This window comes from Drosophila nasuta, chromosome 3, assembly GCF_023558535.2.
Source record: "Drosophila nasuta strain 15112-1781.00 chromosome 3, ASM2355853v1, whole genome shotgun sequence".
NCBI lineage: Eukaryota > Metazoa > Arthropoda > Insecta > Diptera > Drosophilidae > Drosophila > Drosophila nasuta.
This window is the reverse complement of record NC_083457.1, coordinates 18,599,401-18,613,797: the sequence shown is the minus strand read 5'-3', so window position 1 is coordinate 18,613,797 and position 14,397 is coordinate 18,599,401. Positions and strand designations below refer to the sequence as shown.

At 37.7% G+C, this 14,397-nt stretch overlaps 1 protein-coding gene across 4 annotated transcripts in view; it reads right to left on the bottom strand.

Moving 5' to 3' along the window:
- LOC132791427 (syndecan) overlaps window positions 1-14,397 on the bottom strand; it is a 141,411-nt gene that overhangs the window by 21,303 nt on the left and 105,711 nt on the right. For all 4 annotated transcript variants that reach the window (XM_060800334.1, XM_060800333.1, XM_060800335.1 and 1 more), the window contains exon 3: window positions 7,073-7,189. In XM_060800334.1, the coding sequence (XP_060656317.1) occupies window positions 7,073-7,189 (117 nt within the window). The remainder of the gene's footprint in view (window positions 1-7,072; window positions 7,190-14,397) is intronic.

Below are 14,397 nucleotides of genomic sequence, written 5' to 3'. Positions count from 1 at the left end.
ACACACACACTTCGAAACCAGGCTCCTCTAATCAAATTTGATGTTAATCGCAAAATTTAACAGCCACATCAAAGTAACACGCAGGCGGCATGACTGCAAATCAATTTTTCCAACGAGAGGGGAAACCCAAAATCAAATTATGGCTGCTTATGGTTGCCGTCTACGTGTCGGTCTGCGAATGAGTCTCGTGTTTAAATTTTGAAACAGCGAGTGAGGGAATTTTACGGCACACTTTGCAGCAACAAATTGTCGTAAAGTTAAGCGAATTTATTGCCATAAATTATGCAGCAGAAAGACCCCCTTAAGGGACTCACAACAAGCCAAGAAAAAGACTGAGTAACCAGGCCAAAACAATGCGCATAAAAAACAGAAACACAGCGAAGAGTAACAGCCAACTGAAATAACACACAACGACATCGGTGACAACGGCGACAACGACGACAGGAACAACAAAGTTACTGTGACTCTGAAACAAAATGGCGGCGACACCAACAACAACAACTTTGACAATGACTTTTCGCTTGACTTCAAAAATGATATGGCCTTTGTTGTATGTAGTTGTTGTTGTTGTGTCTTTAATTCAATCTACATGCTTGTCCCAACATCTTTTCTCTGACTGTAAGCGTAACGGGGCGTATGCGCAATAAGCCACACGACACACAGCACTGACTGCCAGCTCCCAGGACGAGTGCAGACAAAAAGCACACAAAAAAAACATAAGCAAAGAGAAACCCGAAAAAATCCAGTTTTGCTAATGTTATCTCTCTATGCAGCCTCATTTGGATTAGTCCCTTCAGTATGTGTAGAGGAATTAGGATTGTGATATAATGCAGCAAACCATTTGTTTACAACCACAGAGACTTGGTCACGCACACACTGACTTGGTCACGCACACACTGAGCCGAGTGAGAGAGAGAGAGAGACTTTGAGTAATGAATGCAGGGCGGCAGGCAGCAGGCAAACAGAAAGCAGCAAGCGAGCAGCTTTGTGTCAAGTCTAGATCAACATATAACTCGCTGCGGCATTGCAAAACAAAACAACGCAAAAAAATCAGTGAAGTTCGTAGAGTGTGCTCAACTTGTAGTTACCCTGTTAATGCCACTTACACTAATCCACATTTAATAGGGTAGTTCAGTGCCATCAATTCACAGCGAACATATGTTTCAGATGCCTGCCATAAACTCATTTCGTTTCTGTGCTGTTGAGCTGCTTTGCTTAGCATTACAATCACAATAAATTTCAATGTCTATCGAATGTAGAGCTTCTAAAGCGCCAACGCCAACGACACACACACATACACCCACTCACTCAATCATGTGTGTGTTAGTGTGTGTGGCATGCATTATGTATTATGTGCGCTGTCACCAATAAATTCCCATGTAAGCAAGTGATATTGACAGGCTGAGTAGAAGAGCCAGCGACAGCGTTGAAAATTATATGCACGTACTTAAAAGCAGCAGCAGCAGCCAGCAGCCAGCTGCTGTAGCACGACAGGATTCACAACTCGCAGGACTCACACAGCACACACATTGAATATAGCACAGCAGTAGAGAAGCATATTCAGGAGAGCTCATTCACACCGTCAATACAAAACAGATGCCCGCTGTTTACATACACACGTTGGATCAGCACACACAAACTTACCGAAGAGTGTCTCGCAGTATGTGTGTGTCAGTGTGTGAGTGTGCGTGTCAGCGTTGCGCAACTTTACTATAAAGACTATATGTGACACTGAGAGGAACAAGTTAGCAAAACATATCAACTAGTTACTTTTCTGTTAGAAATTTGATGGGTGAACTCCATGTCAATCCAGTAACTAGCTACACAACAATTTATTAAGTCTTAACTAGATCGTTCTTAAGTACGATAAAATTATTATAGCTATTTCGATATGCATTATATTTTGCTTTCAAATCTGCTTTTCTATAAACATCCTTATATTTTCTTTATTTTGCGTTAATATCCATATTCTTTAAAATTGTAAAGTTCCCAAATTAAGCAACTAAGAAAGCTACAGTTAGAAGTGCTCTACAGTCTGATTTAAAATATACCAAATTAATGTACCACAAAAATTTACTGAAGGCTACACTTGGTATAGTACTGTATTCAAAATATACCACAGAATACGGTACTTTTTCTAAAACATATCAAATGTATGTACAAAAAAAAAAATAAAATATACCGAATGCTATGTTTGGTATAGTACTATTCAAAATATACCATAGAGTACGGTAGTTTCTTAAAATATACAAAATTAATGTACCACAAAAATAATAAACTACACCGAGGTCAATATTTGGTATAGTAGAACATTCATAATATTTCATACGACCGTAAAAATAGTCAAATATACCAAAGTCTATTTTTGGTACATTGAATTTGGTCGTGAATAAGTGTTTACAATAGTATTTTTCAATCTTAAACCTAGTTCTATAAACGTGTTCAACTCCAACTCAATATACACTAAATTATTTTATACCTAGCTTGTGACCTCGTTTTTCTCACAGTGTAACGAGAGAGCTTTAGTTGTGTGCGCTTTGCTAATGCGTCTTCAGTGTTGGCCACGTCAATCGATGTTAATTTATTGTCAATGCGCATTTACCAAATGTACGGAATGTGTGACACAAATACAAACTGAGCAGCACAGCTTCCTCTTCCTATTCCTCTGGCTGTGTGTATGTGTGTATTTTTGTGTGTGTGTTTGAGTATAATTGTGTGTTATGCAAACAGTGGCTGCCTTTGCCGTAACACGTGTGCCATGTGCCAAGCGCACGTTATTAATCAACAACGGAACGACAGAGGACAGAGTTGTGCATGCCACATGCAGCAGTAACAGCAACAGCAGCAACAGCAACCGCCTTTGTGCAACGTGCTAGCAACGTTGTTGCTGTGGCTACGAATTGCAATGCGGCTTATTACGACAACAGCAGCAACAACATGGACAATGGATGCCAGGATTTGCAGCCAGAGGCGGAGCAGAGTCCAAGCCATGGACCAAGGCCTGTAACTGCTGCTGTTGCTGCCTGATTATGTTGCAGGTTGACTTTGGCACGCAACAACGCAGCAGCAAACGCAACTATGCAGATATTTGCATATTTGCTTAGCCTCCCAACAGGAACAGCAGCAACCGCAGGAAAATCTCATTATCTTGTTGACACGCCTCAAAAAATGGCCAGCAAAAGCGTGTGACATTAAACTCACACCATAAGCGAAGCATGTGTTAAATGCGTCACATACTTGGAGCAGTATTAAAGCAACAGCAGCATCTGCAACTAGGACAATCATAAATCATGCGACATATGCGTTGATTAACTCAGCTTCAGCCAAGCTCGTTGATTAATCTGTAACAACTACGACTAGAGAATGACACATTAGGCGCAACAAAAATTTATCATAATTTATAAACAGACTCCGCCGCCCACAGAGACAGCGGCAAAAGCCAAAGGACAAGCCGAAAGCATTTCGCTGTAAATCATTAATAACAGAGCGAAAGTTTTGCAATGACACTAGACAAACGGAGGCCTAAGGCAGGCAGCAGCTACAATTGACAATTGCAGAATAAGTTATGCAACGATATCATTAATCAAACAATTGTCAAGCAATTTGATAATTATTTTAATTTAGCCATAAGTTGAAGTTCATTAAGTGACAGCCTTAAGCAACTTATTTAACACAATTTTAAATTATGGTACTGGTCAAATTATAAGAGTTATTGTAAGTATTTCAACGCAGCATTTTAGTTTATTTTCTCACTTTTTGTTTTTTATACAAATTCATTGCTAATCAAAACAGGTCAGAAAACTACAGATGCTTTGAGATACCTGCTACCCACTTTGAATAGGAGCAAACAATGCGGTATTGATCTTAAAATATACCAAATCAATATATACCGCAAGAATAATAAATTATACCGAAAGTTATACTTGGTATTCTAATGTAGTACTGCATTAGAAATATACTAAATCAATATACCACAAGAATAGTAAATTATTACTAAAGGTATTCTTGGTATATGTTATTAATATAGTACTACATTCATACATATAAAATATACCATAGAGTAGAAAATATACTAGGTTGTCAGCCAAAGTCAGACACGATTTCAGTTTGCGTTTTTTGGAATACAAATGTTTTTCTTAAATAACTTCTACAATTTCTTTTTGATTGCAACAAAGTTTTCAGCTATCATAAATACTGTAGTTATTAATATAGACGGACTATATAGTTTCGCCTGTTGACGCTGATCTAGTATATATAGATATATATACACATTATGGGATCGGAGATGCCTTCTTCTTCCTGTTACACACATTTCCTGCGGGCACAAAGATATAATACAGCTTAAAATCAATGCTTAATCAGTCATTTTGATAATGCTTCAATGCTTAAGCTTAAACTTTGTTTACAACACGAGAACACGAGTTCTTAAAGCTGTCACAAGATGTTGTTAGGATCTAATGCTTTGCAAGTTGCTAAGCAGCAAAGTTCACTCTGTTTCTTTTTGGATTATTCACGTCACTCGCTCAAAATTAATCTAAACATATATTCAGCCAGTCTCATTCGGAGTTAAATGAATCCCAGTGGAAGGAAATTTCTCAACATTCTGAGACGTTTCGTGGCACAATATTTTCATATTGCGAGGCATATTTTCAAAGTGAAAGCACCAAGACAGCTCTTCTCATTGTTGGAAGTTGCTGTGAGTTTAATCAGCAGCAAGAGAGAGAGCGAGAGCAACTCGCTGCAGTTGTTGAGGCTTGACATGTTGTTGTGGCTGTTGCTGTTGTTGGCCGGGCTCAAAGAGCAACAGAGCGTATAATAAATTGCATTTGCTTGAACATAAGTTGGCAGAGATATAGAAATGTAGCGCGATTTAGGTGAGCATAGCTCATAGAGAAAGAGACAGAGACAGAGCAAGAGCAAGAGAGTTGGCGTTTGTCAGTTGCATAAAAATGCCAACTCATACGAAGCAGGACATGCCAACTCAGCCAGGACATGCAGCGTCGCAACGGAAATGGCGCAGAAAGGAAAATGTCAGGGCAGGCCGAGGGGAAATTAGAAAATGCCACAGTGCGAAACTGTGAAAAGAAGAAGAGCAGCAGCAGGAGGAATGAGGAGTGAGGGAAACATTCATTCAGAAGGCTGGACTGACGACACACGCTTTGAATATACATCGCTTTGGCCAGCTAAACAACAAAGTTGGCAACTGTTTTGCCTTCGCTTTTTGGGCCCAATCTCAGCACAGAGCAAATAGCTAAATATGCCACACACTTCAACTGCTTTTCGGGTGCTGAACTTCAGCTTGAGCTTCGGCTTCAGCATCAGCTTCAGCTTCAGCTACAACTTCAGCTTTGGCTTATGCAAATTCATGCAAGGACTGAAAGGACATTCGTGTTGATTTAGTAACAGAGAAGCGGTGCACAAAAGCATGCAACGTGCCCCGCATCGCTGACAGATTGAATTACGCGGCATTCTCTGTATTTTATTTTTCGTTCCGTTTACTATTTTCTTGTTTTTTTTTTTGCTTCCTTTTCTCTCTCTCTTTCCTGTTTGGTTTTTGTGAGTGCTCTTTTTGTAGCAACATTTTTATTTGTGTTTCTTTGAGTTAAGAGTTGAGTTGAGTGAGTAAATAAAAATGGCAAAAACAGCGGCGGCAAACGACGTCAGCAGCGACATTGGCAAAATGTTTAATTAAATTCGCGTAGGCAATAGAAAGGAAATCGGAAACCGAAAAAGAATTTAATTAAACTTTTTTCTCACGGGTTTTTCTCTTTTTATTTTTTGCACTGGCTGGGAATCCAAATGAGAGAGCAAAATACGGGCGAATGACAATGTCAGCGCAACGCATTTTAATTAGTTTTTTCCTCTTTTTATTTTACTTTTTTGAAGTGGTTGTGTGTAGATGAGTGCTTAGTGTGTGAGTGTGTGTTGAAAACAAATCAAAAAGTCTGCGCCAACAATTGATGCAGCCGCAATGTGTGTGCGAGTGTGTGTGAGTGTGTGGGGACGTGTTTTTCAATGTATGTCGAGGAGCAGCCGCTGTCAAAAAACTTTCAAACAAATGTCGCTCACATGCCAAACACACACACACACACACACACAGTTACACCACACACTCAGCCACACGCACAACACAAGTGGCAAGTGGCAGGCGGTACTCCAACAATAACAACAAAAGGTGTGTATGTGTGTGTAAGTATGTGTTCTTTTCTTTTTTTTTTTGTAGCATTAACATTTCATGCGCATAAACAAATGAGTTTTCAACGCCAACTTTTGATTATATAAGCTGCCATTTCAGGCCAGAAACGAACAGATTCTTTTTTCCAGTTCAGTTTCGTTTCTTTACTCAACTTTTGGCAGGGGCATCACGAGTTCTTTGTAAACTTTGTTATGTGCCAATAGAGGCAGCAAAGGCGAACCCTGCATATTTTACGAGATTTGTGTGGATACGTGTTTGACATTGCCGACGACGACTGTTTAATGATAAGTTATGTGCCAGCTTTAGAGCCTAACCTAATCTATTTCCAGTTGCCACAAAGTTTATTTCGTATATCGTTTTTTTGTAGAGAAAACTGCAGCAGTTTTTTGCCACATTTAAACAGTTGTAAATTTTTGCGAGCATAACCATAAAAAGGTGGCCTAAAGTGGGAATATGTTAACAAAAAAACTGACCGCATACTTACATAACAATAAGTTTTTCATAGCTGTTTGCAAAATGGGATTTTAATATGCACACACACTCTATGAAATATGCAAATGCCATAAAACAAAAACCAGGAAACACAACTTAAATAAGCTTGCAGAGAAACATGCAAAAATTACAATGAACTAACAACCAACCATCTTTCCAACCACTTTCTTTACTATCATTAGTTTTCCAGCAAACATTCTCACTGACTATTTTCTGTCGAAACTTTGTTTGCAGCTGAATCATCAGCGCAAAATTCATTCAATTTGGTCTGGTCAAGAGTTGATGCATGACTTTACTCGATTTGATTTAATTAATTTCGATGTGTTCGATGAATTTGAATTCGCATTCGCATTTGAATTGGGAATTGGGAATTTAGAAACTTACCCCGCCATGTCCGCCGGATCCGTCAGTGCCTTCATCATCGATATAAATTTCATCTCGATGCGCTGATGTTGATGAGAATGTCGATGAGGGCGCCGCTGCCGATGGTTTCACAGATTTCTGTAAATAAGATGAGAGAAAGAGAGCGTAAAAATAAGATGATAAAAAAAACAGCACTGCGTATCAACCACGACGAAAACTTTTTTAATTTCCACCAAATACAAAGTTTATTTGCTGTTCATTCTTGTACGTCTTCGCAATATGCAAATATTTTCATTACTTTAATTAAAGAAACGAAATGGAAATGCCAAATTTATTTTCAAGAGTTTTTCTTATAATTTTTGTCGTTTTTTCCACCATATCGTTTGTTATTTTTTTGTCCTCACCTGACCGCAAATAAATGGCATTCGACCGCATAAAACAATTAATTAAGAACAATGCAAATGCAACAATAACAGCCGACATTGTGAAAACAAATGCATATTTAATTATGCAACTGGAAACGTCAATGCACAATCGAACCGTAAAAAAAAAACAAGTACGAAAGGTGCAGTCGAGTGTGCTCGACTGTGAGATACCTGCTACACATTTTAAATAATAGTAAAACAGTGCGGTTTTATTCTTAACATATATCAAATTACTATACCACAAAAAGTAATAATTTATACCAAATAAAGTACTGCATTCAAAATATACCATAGAGTACAAAATTTACTAGAGTGTACAAATACAAAATATGGTATACCAGATTGTCAGACAAAATTAAACTGTGAGGTATTATTCTTAAATATACTAAATTTCTATACCACAAAAATACTAAAATATACCAAATATTATAATTGGTATATTGATAAATTATTACATTCAAAACTTAGTACCAAAGAGTGCAAAATTTACCATGGAGTGCAAAATTTACTAAAGAGTACAAAATATACCAGATTTTCAGCCAAACTAACTAAGACACGTAGAAAGTATTTGTTTTTTCCCCATGCAAGTCTTTTTTAAAAAACTTCTACAATTTTTATCTGGTTAGGAGATGCTTACGTTTCTGTACCTTAAACTCTTTTCTGCGTCTAACCATTTTAGAGGGATCAACATGGTTAGCATCCTGCGTTTGAGTTTGCTTCTGATGTTAATCGTGATTCGATTTCCCTTTCCTTTTTTAGTATCCTTTTGCTACCCACATTTGTGCAACTTTATGACAGCATTTTTACCCTATTTTTTTATAGGGTATATAAAAAAGCATTAACAGCTGTTGGCTGCATAATTAATATCGCCACACAGAAGGCACAGAGAGCGACCCGTGGCAACCTCATTAGGGTCACGGGTGGAGCGCTACGCAGTTTACGAGCCAAAAAGCGAATTCACCCGACATAAACCAATTTTTATAATCCCATTCTGGCAGCTTAAACATCCAGGCACGCTGCATTGAAGATTAGCTAAAGTCAAAGTTGTGCAGCTGGAAACCAACCAGGATAACCTCGACCAGAACTCTCTCACTCTCTCTGACTTCCTGCCTGCACTCCTGACATTGTCATTCACTTTGCTTTTTTGCACATAGGTGTGAATAACCGCGCACTTGTTGTAGATACAAAAAAAGAAGAGTGGAGAGGAGAAAAGAGAGGAAACACCAGATAAACACTTCATCTTGCAGTTGCAGCTTTGCGGTTAGTTGAGTTGAGTTTGAGTTGCCAAGTTTTGCATTTGTGGCAGGTCCGTGACAGCTCAGGACAGATGGGAGACGAGACACGAATCTGCATCTTTTGCATTAATACGAGGGAGCATCATGTTGCTTGGCGGCTTTTATAAACTTTATATATATGTGTGTGTAGGCAAAAGTTGAATTCCTCACAAAATGCATTTACCGTGTCTTTGGCACCATAACGAACTGCAATCTGCATTTATAATAATATTATGCCAGGCATAATGCACACATACATTTATGCTGAGCTTCTGATCTTGCAGACTAAGTTGATTAATGGCATCGACTATATACGCCCTGGTACTCAAGTTGAATTATCTAAAGTACTCCATTAGACACACGATACTGAGACTGAGACTAACTGAAATGCTAGAACATCTCTGCAAGAAGTGCCAAATGAAATGCCAAACAAAATGAGTTACGTGAGAAGTGCAAACTGCAAATGCAACTGCGAAAAAATAAAGAGAAATTCTAGTCAGTCTGTTGCGTGTTCGTTCTCCTAAAATAAAAGCTTTTATTCTATTTATATACAGAGAACAAAAATCTAGATTGAAAACATCATAAATCATGATTTACGACTTTTTCGATTTAAAAAGAAAAACAATGTTGAAATAACATTTTTTAATTGAAAATATCTTAAAGCATATTGATGCTAAATTTGCATTTAAAGATTAAACACATCTTATTTTGGGGTTAATATCTTGCTTCAAGAATGTTCTAGATTAAAAAAAGAGTGCAATTCTTGATTTAAGAACTTTTCGATCCTAAAAAAAAAGAATTTGCTTCTTGGTTCTTTACATGTTGAAGTTTTCTTCCTTTAAAATTAGAATCTAATTTCTTATGTTGTTGCTCTAAGATCAGTAAGCAAATCGTTGGTCTTAGATTCAAACTCTAGTCAGTTCATATATAAAAAGAGAGAGTAAATATTCATAATTTTATTGTAACTATATAAAAACAATTAGACAACATGCAATATATTTTTGTGTTGCTTTATTTTAAACAATCTTCAATATTGTTTGATTTTGTTTTATAAGATTTTGCCTTCTTGGTTAAATTTTGAGGTTTTTCCCATCGTTTAAAGGAGATTTTTATTTTGATTTATTGATTTTTTTTTGTCGAATTTCGATCTAAATTTAAGAATTAATCTTCTTGGTTCTATTTTGTCATCATAGAATCTTGATTCAATATTTTATTCTTGATTTTATCATTTTATCTTTTTGTGTAAGAAGAAAGAGTTAAGAATGTTTTTAAATTCTGGACAGATTATTAAATGAATATTTATTATTAAATGCATTCTTCCAGAGATTTGTTTGCGTCAAAAGTTGTGTGCATTGCGAAAAGTTTATGCACTGGCACGATGCACTCAGCAAGAGGAATTTATTTTGCAAGTGTTGTCAAACATATTTTGCATGCGTCTTTCCACACACATTTATTTTTCTATATGAAGTTTAACTGGCAACAATTTGGCACAACGGGATAAAGGGGAAGCATCAGCATCAGTATTGGGTTGCAGAGTTGAACAACAACAACAACAATAAGAAGAACAACAACGACACCAATTTCGTGTGGCACTTTACGACAAATGGTAAAAATCAAAACAGTTTGTCTTTTTTACTTTCTTTTACGCAGCTGATAAAACGGGCCACGCCTCCCCGCCGGGCGATAAATCAATATAAATATTGACAGTTTTACAGTTTATATGCGCTTGGGCGTGGCCGGGCGTGAATATATGTATATATAATACCATAATTCTTTATACCGAATGGGGAAGCTGCCAAACCAACAAATAATATTAATTTGCTTGCCAAGAGCTGTGAAAATATTTTTGCATTTTATTTGCCATTGACAAATATTTGTGACCATTTTTACGTTATTCAACCTCTTTTTTTTTAAGCCCCACGCACAGATGGTCGCTGAATAGTATTTTTCTTAATTTATTTCTTGTTTTTAGCAAATTTACAAATTGTGTACGGTTTATGTTTTGCCATGAATTCATTTCAAATTTATGATATGCTTTGATACGCAGCCAACTTAACAGTGCAAACTATTAACCAGAGTTGCCAGATCGTTATGAACACGAATTGCATCTTAATTGTTATCAAATGCAAGCTTAATAGTGAAATCATCTTATTGTGAATTGCAAAAAGTAAAAGCATTAATTCGTTTACAATTTAGCAAATTTACAAATTAAATACGGGTCATGTTTTGCCATGAATTTTTATATGAAGTTTATGTTATGCTTAAACGCAGCCAACTTAATAACGCATACTAACAACCAGCTTTGCCAGATCGTTATGAATACAAATTACAAGTGCACTTAAATCGTTATCAAAAGCAAGCTCAATAATGAAATAATCCTATTTTGAATTGCAAAGAGTAAATGCATTTCATTCATTTACAAATTGAATATAGTTTATGTTTTGCCATTAAATATATGATATGATAAAGCGCAGCCAACTTAACAATGCATACTATTAACCAGCGTTGCCAGATCGCTATGATTACAAATTACAAAGGCAAGCTCAATTGTGAAATCAGCATATTGTGAATGCATTTAATTCATTTACATTTTAAATTAATGGATAGACATTTTAATACATTTTCATTGACAGCAATTTATATTTAAATATGAATTCACGCATCAGTAAATGCTATTTAAATAACTCAAATGCCTGTGTTTAAATTCAATGAATTCGAAAAGCTGCCTTTGCTGATGCTGCTCTTTTTAAACTGTCATTCGCAAGTCTATCAACGAGAATCATGTCAGCTGTCAGTTTGTAGAACTGAAAGCCAAAAGCAGCGTCGAGGCTCAACTCAAAGCACACAAACAGAGCAGAACAGTATAGAAGGAGACACACGTCATATAGACAGACAGGCTGGCACTCAATGAGCCCCACAAAGTAGGCAATGCAATTGACTATGATGGCCAATGCAATTTGCGGAATACGTATACGCAGCGTGTACAGCACCTAGTACCAAAATTCAATACATATTAACGTTGAATGTATTCTAAGGCTCAGATTCAGTCAAGCATATGCCCACAAAGAAGAAAAAATAATGTACATAAATAATATATAAATATACGTCGACACTTCACAAACTCGTTATACATTTTCATTAGGCGTCCCCGTCTGTCGTCTGTCCAATTGTCTTGCGTCTTTCACTCATCGCAGCATCTGCCTAGCCATGCGTGCGTCTTGGCCATTAAGGTGTCAAGCAGTTTTGTGTGCCATGCGGTATGTGATGATTGTATGCGTGTGTGTGTGTGTCTGTATGCTGGGGCAACTGTTTTGGCCTTTGGGCTTCGACAAATAAAAGCAAATCAAAACTTATTATGCTAGGCACACACACACACACGTGGAGGTTGTGTGCTAAATCTGGGGTTGTACTTTATTGATGTGCGTGTGTGCGTTGCGTTGGGGAAAACTTTTATGTTTATAGTAGCCATAAAAACAACAACAGCAGCAAGAACAACAAACAACAAAAAAATCGAAAGGAAAAAAAACTTTAATGGCCATTTTCCGCTTGAATTTGTGCATAAAACTAATTGAACAGCGAAATTATTGCACATCTCGAGGGGCAAATAAACACACACCCACACACGCACACACATAAGCACAACATGAGCCAAAACAATAGCTAACAACTTGTTATGCTACCCACTTAACGCATGCATGCATGCATACATCCGTTGCTAATGAGCGTCAAATATTTAAAATACAAGTCAAACAATGCAATTAGTTCAAAATTTGGTAACTGCCATAGGAATAGAAGAGCACCAGCAGCAGCAGAAGCAACTCGAAACGAGCAGAGCGCACTTACACATACATATGTAAATAGGTCTAAAAGGTACATACGTATGTATGTAGATGTGTGTGCACTAGTCTCGGTGGATCTAACTGACTGCGAGTGTGTGTGCCCCGAGTGTTTGACTGCCAAGACTTGACATGAAGCCAAAGACGGAAATTGCTCGCACACGCACGCACACACACACATGCAGAGACAGACACATGCATACTTTGCGGGAAACTGGGGGTTAGAGCTGCCACAATAAAAGCTGAATTGACATTTGGCAGGCTAAACGACTGATGAGAGACTGACAGAGATAGGACAATGCAAAAAAGCAGAAATGACGACGTTCAAAACTATGCCACAAATATGAAGCACAGACACACACACACACACACACTCTTAGATGCAAATGTAGGTGCTGTGTAACACTGACCTACAGAGTTGCCAGGTGACCGTTTTGCATGCAATTCCAAAAAAACGTTTCATTCTTTCTCTTTGTGTTGTTGTGCGGGTAACTTACATGATATTCAGAGTAGACGCAGTGTTGAAGCGTTTTAAGTGCGCGCCTAAAAGCAGGCAACGCTTAACGTTTGTTTTTTGCGCCTTTATGCGAATTTAATGTTTGCAGGTCTGAGGGTTCATCACAACAATAACTGTACACGCATACCTACACACAGACACACACTCGCGGATTGAGGAGCACACGTACACGTACACTCACACGCATACGCACACTCAACTGGAGAAGTCAAGAGCGTAACGACTGTCACTGTCACTATCACTGTAAAACTGTAACTGTAAAAGACGCGCCCAAGCGCAACCCCTGACAACCGAACACTTCACCAGAATGTTTCAAACTGACGACGCCGCTATCTTTTAGCCGCCTGCCAAGTGCCAAGTGGTAAGCTGAAAGAGAGCGCCAAATGTTGTGATAAAAACACATGCACACATACATACATACATACGTCCGATGTATGCTCACGCATGCAGAGGAGCACAGATACGCTCTGGGGTGCCAAAAATGCTTTTGGTTCAGTGGAGGCGAGCAGGCGTGCAAATTGGGTCGGTTGCCACTGTTTGTTCTTATTGTTGTTCGGATGCTGCAAAATGGCCGCTCTCTGCGCATGCTGAGCACGCAAAGCTTCGCCTGAGCTTGCGAGCAGGATTTACAACCTGGTAAAAGCTGAACTTGCGTCATGGAATGCAGCTTTTGACTTGTTACGTTCACTGACAAAAGCTGTTGCTAGTCATGCCCTCTACTGCATTGAGCTTCTGTTTAGTTACACAGCCCCATAGAAAATTTGACCAATTTGAAATTTTTGATCATTTTTTGAAAGTTGGCAGATTGAACTAATTTTAGGTGCAATGTGTTCATCAATGATCATTCATCAATGTTGCATACCAGAATTTTCGATAAATGGCGCCACTCAAGAAATATCAGCTGATAAACACAGCTGTGTGAATTGGCAGTTCACGACGTGTTTTTGCAATTTTCCAATTGTCAAAATAGCGAAAAATTAAAGCACATTGCTAAAATTTTTGGAATGAGTTCTATCCACAGTGGTTTGTATTATGTGTTTGTGCTTGTCAAATGTGTAAAAAATTCGTGTTATCCCCTGAATAGATTGAAATTGTTAGTAACCTAAAATATGGATATTTTTGATGGAGTCTCATTTTTCGAAAGCTGTGTAAGTAAAGTGACGGCACCAGATGGGCTTGATAAAATGTTTTTTTATGTTGTAGAGTATTTCATTCTTGTTCAAATGAGAGTAATTAAAAAGATCACAAATAACCACAAACCCCTTAAATTTTAATTTTTAGAACGTAATTTAAC